Below are 6,000 nucleotides of genomic sequence, written 5' to 3' on the forward strand. Positions count from 1 at the left end.
GAGACAGTACTAGTATCGATGGGGACCAGGCTTCTAGCAGATGATGGGATTTGAAGTGAGGGGAAGTGAAGAGGGATATGGAAGTGAAGAGACTGATATGAGAAGTAAAAAACATTCTGGAAATGTAGACAGCCAGTCAAAAGGTAAGGATTTGAGAGATGGACTACTGTATGTCAGTTACATCAAGTGTTAATAGATTATGTAGAGGGTAGAAAACCAGAAAAGATGGGGAGGGACAAGGTTGTGGAGAGCTTTAAAGGCCAGGGCATTTTACATTTGATCCTGGATTTAATAGTCACTGAAGTTAACTGAATGGGGATATAGCATTGGTTATGTCAGGGTCAGACATGAAGTAAAAACAAACAAAACACACACACACACACACACACACACAAGACTTTGGCAGATTGGGGGATGGACTGGAGAGAGACTTGAGTCAAGGAGATAAACCACAAGACTATTTTAATAGCTCTGGCAAGAAATAATAAGATCTTAAATTATTCTGAAAATGTGATAACCGTACTTAAGACCCCATACAGTTGTCAGTGGCTCATCATGTCAGATTTTGATCTCTACCAGATCATCCACTATAATTTTATCTCTTTGCCTCTCCTTTTATGTTCCTTCTTCTTTAGCATGAGTCATCAACCTCCTACTCTAGACTTTCTTCCATAATGTGCCATAATGACACTGGTATTCCCCTTTTTCAAGATCCTCCTAAGACTCCATTTCATGCAAGCACCTTTTTCAGCATGAGTGCTCAGAATGAGGATTCTTATTTCAAAAAAAAAGTCTATTTAGTCATTGGAACTTCCCAAATCTTTTTAAACTTAAGAATTATTATATTTTACATTAGCGATTCAAGATCAGATAATTTATCCCAACACAAGTGAGAAAGGTATGATAGATAAATAGATTTTGGAATTGATATGGCTTGAACTTTTAGGAGCTTAAAGCTCATAACAAATGAATAAGTACATTTGCTTGTCTTTTTTTAGTTTTATTCAGAAGATGAATAGCATTTTGTTTATTCCTCACTTCCAAAATCTATTTGTTTAAATCATATCTTTATAACTGGGATGAGGATAAAAATCAAACCAAATTGAAAAAGCAGCCTTTAAAAAGTGATTCTTCAGTGGTCAAATGTTGATAGATATACTTACAGAATGTCCTCTGTCACTTAATTCTAAATTTTTAAACTTTCTAAGAAGTCTAGATATGTAAGTTTTTTGATGTTTAAAAAGATTTGGAAAGTTCAAACATAAATTTTTATTAATAACTACTAATGGCCTATCATTGAAAAAGGAACTTGTTACCTAAGTAACAATTATCTTGTTTATCTGAAATAGCAGTAGAAGATAATTTGTGCACTTGCTATCTTCCCCCAATGGGACCACATTAGGACTTTAACAGCTAGTTGGTTTCAATATTTGCATTAACAAGACAGAGTTTGGTAAATTGAGTGTTGAAGGAACACCCAGGGAGGTATTCTATGATCCAAGATGAGTTTATTAGAAAAGCACATTCCATATCCCTGTGCCATTTATCAAGAATCATTCATGATTGGGGCAGCTAGGTGGCACAGTGAATAGAGCACTGGCCCTGAAGTTAGAAGGACCTGAGTTCAAATCCAGCCTCAGATACTTAACACTTACTAGCTGTGTGACCTTGGGCAAGTCACTTAACCCCTACTGCCCTCCAAAAAGCAAAAAAAAAAGAATCATTCATGATTAATAAAACATTTAATAGCTAATCATGACAGTTACACTACTGGGTATTATAATAAAAGATAGACAAATGAAAATGGAAAGGATTCTACAATGGACAACACCATGAAGACATGATTGATTCCTATTGCTCCTAAGTCAAGGAACATGTCTGAGTTGCTCAAAGGGTGCAGATATCTATCCTTGACTATGAATTTATTGTACATTATTAACAGGGCACTAACCTTGAATAATGCACAATTATATCTTACAGCTCTATAATCAATAAAAATAAACAAAATGACAAGATGAGTAAAACTTGGCTTAAACGATTTTGGTCAGAGGAAAGAAAATATTTCTTCAAACAAGATGTCAATATTTTTCATCTACTGGTAACTATATAAAATAAAAATTAGATACTACTAAATGTAATTTGAATTTGTAGACCCCTTTTTGTATCGGCAAGTAAGCAGGTACTTAGCACTGATGGGGTGGTTGGGATCTATATTTGTAATATCAGTTTGTAAAATCAATTTGTAAAACCAGTCTGTAAAATCACATTCTGCCCCTCCCCCCCATCCAGCCTCAGAGCATTAACACTGCTCCTTCCTCCTGCTAGCAGTCTGCCCAGCAACAGCTCATGAATTGTTTATTTCTGCTTGGAACAATAACAAGCTACACCTATGAATCCTTCATTAAACCATCTATAAACATTTTAGCTTAGGCAAATGTTATCTCCCCTTAGTAAAGTGGGCAGCTACACCCATGAACCCTTCAACACACTATCTATAGGTTAACTCCTTAGCCAATTATACACCTCCTGAATCCCTGGTAGCCTTGGTTCCCAACATCCACCTTGTCAAACATGACACTGATGGGTGGCAGACTAGACACTTCTCACTCAGCCCTTGACTGCTAGCTTACTTAGTGACATTTCAGGCCTAAAACCACACCTCCAGGTAGCCCCCCCCCCCCCTTGGGCTCTTTCCCAGTGAATTATGGACAAAACATCTGTGCAGTAGATAATAAAAGTGCATGTTCCTTTAAGCACTGATCACTCCTTATCTCTTCCCTAATCCCACCCTTACTCACCTAGTTAGCATAATTGTCATCTCATTTATTGCCCAGACTCCTTAAAAACTATGCCTATGTCTTCTTTAAGTTTGCAGGTTCCGTAAGAACTCTTGCCTGCTGTACAGTGTAACAATAAACTTGCAGGTTCCCTAAGAACCCTTACCCGCTGTAAAGCATAACAATAAACTTTTACAATCCTGACTCCAAGTCTGCTTGGGCCTGCTGAATTCTTTCCAGACTGAATCGCAGGGATTCTGATTATTCATAAGGATCAGAGTTCCTGTATAACCTATTGCTATCCCCCCATCAGCACTTTGTTTCAAGTTAAGCAAGGTAGCAGGTACTTAGCACTTAGTAATTGATTAAGCCTCTTTTGGGGAAACAGAAGGTATGAACTCCTGTCTCCTGTTACTAAAGTAATAGGAAGGGGTTGACTGAAACAGCAAATTAATGCTGTTTATATATAAGGAAAAGCCCCAGGAAGGGACAGTCAGAATTTCTTGGGACCAGCATCTGGAGGCAGAGGAGCTACAGAAGAGAGAATCAAGAACTGACTCAGAATTTCCTGAGAACTTGTGGTGGCAGAGCTTCTGAAGAGGAGCCCAGGAAGCTGAAGAGGAGCCCAGGTGCCCAAGATGCCAGGAGGCCAGGAGCCTAGGACCCTCCCTCCACCTCCCCCACCCCTCCCACCCCCACCCCTACACCAGGCTGGATAAAGTGATTCTGACTTTTTGAACAAGCTGCAGAAGACCAAGGAAGCATGACCAGGATGCAGGGACTTTCTTTGTGGCTTGGTTGAGCCTTGAATTCCCAGGAACAGAAATTGTGAAGGATTTGAGATGGACTGGACCCTGTGAACTTCAGTGTGGAGCAGGACCTACCCAGAGACCTGGACAAGGAACTGGGAGTTGTCTGCCTTTGAATCCAGGTGACTGTTTGGTGGATTCAGGTAGGAGTTGCCTGCCTTGAGTCAAGATGAAAAGACCTCTCTGTGGGTACTGAGTAGTGATGAAATTGTAGTTTACTGGTGACCTAGGGGTGGAGGGTTGGTGTATTTTTAGTGATTGTACTTAGTGATTAATGATACTTAGTAATTGACTGCTGAATATGTGACTGATTGAGTTAACTTAGTGCCCCCATGAGTGGAAGACTTTGACCATTGTACTTTGAGATGATTGTTCTTTGTTCAAAACTTTGTGGCCACTATGGTGAAAACTATGTGGCCATTTTAATGATAAGCTGTTGTAAATACTAGATTGTGATTTTCTGAGATAAGTTGTAATATTGTGAATGCTTTACCTTGATTTCTGTGAATGTTTTGCTCTGAATTGTTATGGAATAGAGTATTCACTATACTTTGTAATCAGAACCTTATAAACTGTTCACAGTAGCATTCTTCTGGGAAGCTGCTCCATCATGGCATTATACTGAACCATTACAAAGAAGTTCATTCTGAAAATTATTATCTGGTGTGAAGTGGACATCAGAATTACTGAAATTCTATCACTAACACACAGACAACTGATAATTTTCTTATGGCAATTTTTTTTACATCTTTCAGGAATAAGGAGGGTAGCTAAGCATTTCCTTTAGGCAAAATTTGGCTACCCCAAATACTTATAATTTTTCTAAAAGGACTATTTTCCTCATATCTTTACTATATATATTTATATCACAATAAAGCAGTTTTCTGTCAAGTAAAGAATTATTATCTCAAGAAGGAATAAAATGAAATGTAGATTCCTCAATAAAAACATAAAGTAAGTGATATTAAGAATGAAAGGATTATGATACCTTTTGTCAATATTATCAAGGTAAAGTATATCTGATCAAGTAGTTAATGTCTTCAGAAATAGGATTTGATATGAATATTCTTCTAATTACAGAGCATTCTTGGGCTTTACTACTATACCTTCCATAGTTAAGCATATTAGTGAAATGCAACAGTTTATCAAAAATATTTTAAAGGGTTTTGTACTAAAAGAAAAAGGAATGTGTTGAATCTGTCTTTTATCTACACTGTGATGATTCTAAAATAGAAACAGCCAGAATTCAATCAAATTAATACAAAACTAGAACTATCTTTCACTATAAAATAAGCAAAGTGATTTTTTGAATTCTGAAGTTAATGTCCCCACCTCCATTAGTGGAATTAGCTTTATTAGAAGGTGTTTGAGACACCAAATTTTTTTTTATTTCATCATGTCTGAAGTTTATTTCACTTGGCATGCCTGGGGCACAGAAAAGCAGCACAGGGGAAAGCGCAAATGATCTCATTTCTAAGTTAATCACTGAGAAATATCAGATAAGTTTGAATTTTTAAGTTTAACCCATTTTAAAGAAAATATAAAATACTTTTTAAAAAGCAATTTTACTGTTATAGCAAACTCCTAGATGTGGAAATTTCCTCTATCAATGGAGCTCAGAACCCACTCTGCAATTTACAGAATTTTTTAAAACAATGAAAGGCTCAGTGACTTGCCCATGGTCACACAGCCAATGTGTCAGAGATGGGACATGAACCAAGTTATATTAGAACTGAGCCTCGATGATTTCAATCTACTATGGCAGAATGCCTCTTAAAAGGGAAGGGAAAAAATGTTCTTGTTATAGCCATAATTTTACACCATAGCTTAGTTAAATAGTTGGTGCAGTATCTGGGAAATCATAAAAACCACTTCCTACCTTTGGGGCTCTGGCATGTTTCCCACATCTGGCATCCTTGACAAGGCTGAGATCTAAGAGCTCAGTCTCCTGAAAGACAAAAGAGCAATTTGTAAGCATCCACAGAGGGAAAATATGCTTTAACACTTAAAAAAATATAGTATTTTGATAACTGTATGAAAATCATTCTGTTTTCTGAGTATTTTTTTTCCTTTTTGTCTCTTTATTTTCTTACATAAGACTGCATTGTCCAAAACTTATGAACTGTTTAGACTGTTTGGAAGACTAAATTATTTTTTCAATATAAAGTCCACTGTTTTTTTCCCAAACACATAACCCATCATTTACCACCTTATTGCCAAAATCCACTGATCTTTTCTACAGCACTCTCATTAGCCCTATACAAGCATTGAAGCTTTAAGTTAGAGAGATGATCACTTAGCTATTTTCTCCTTCCTGGGTTCTCCATATTTTGCCCTTAGCCCCTCACAATTCTCTCTCTCTCTCTTTCTCTCTCTCTCTCTCTCTCTCTCTCTCTCTCTCTCTCTCTCTCTCT

General features: G+C 37.1%; 1 protein-coding gene across 1 annotated transcript in view; it reads right to left on the reverse strand.

The window, feature by feature from the left end:
* Positions 1-6,000, reverse strand: part of PLCB1 (phospholipase C beta 1) — a 628,464-nt gene that overhangs the window by 616,177 nt on the left and 6,287 nt on the right. Inside the window, exon 2 of the mRNA XM_069065428.1 lies at positions 5,466-5,534. Coding sequence (XP_068921529.1) covers positions 5,466-5,534 — 69 coding nt within the window. The remainder of the gene's footprint in view (positions 1-5,465; positions 5,535-6,000) is intronic.

Source organism: Petaurus breviceps, unplaced genomic scaffold, assembly GCF_028583685.1.
Source record: "Petaurus breviceps papuanus isolate PSGF00001 unplaced genomic scaffold, PetGlider_PUasm1.0 90686, whole genome shotgun sequence".
NCBI lineage: Eukaryota > Metazoa > Chordata > Mammalia > Diprotodontia > Petauridae > Petaurus > Petaurus breviceps.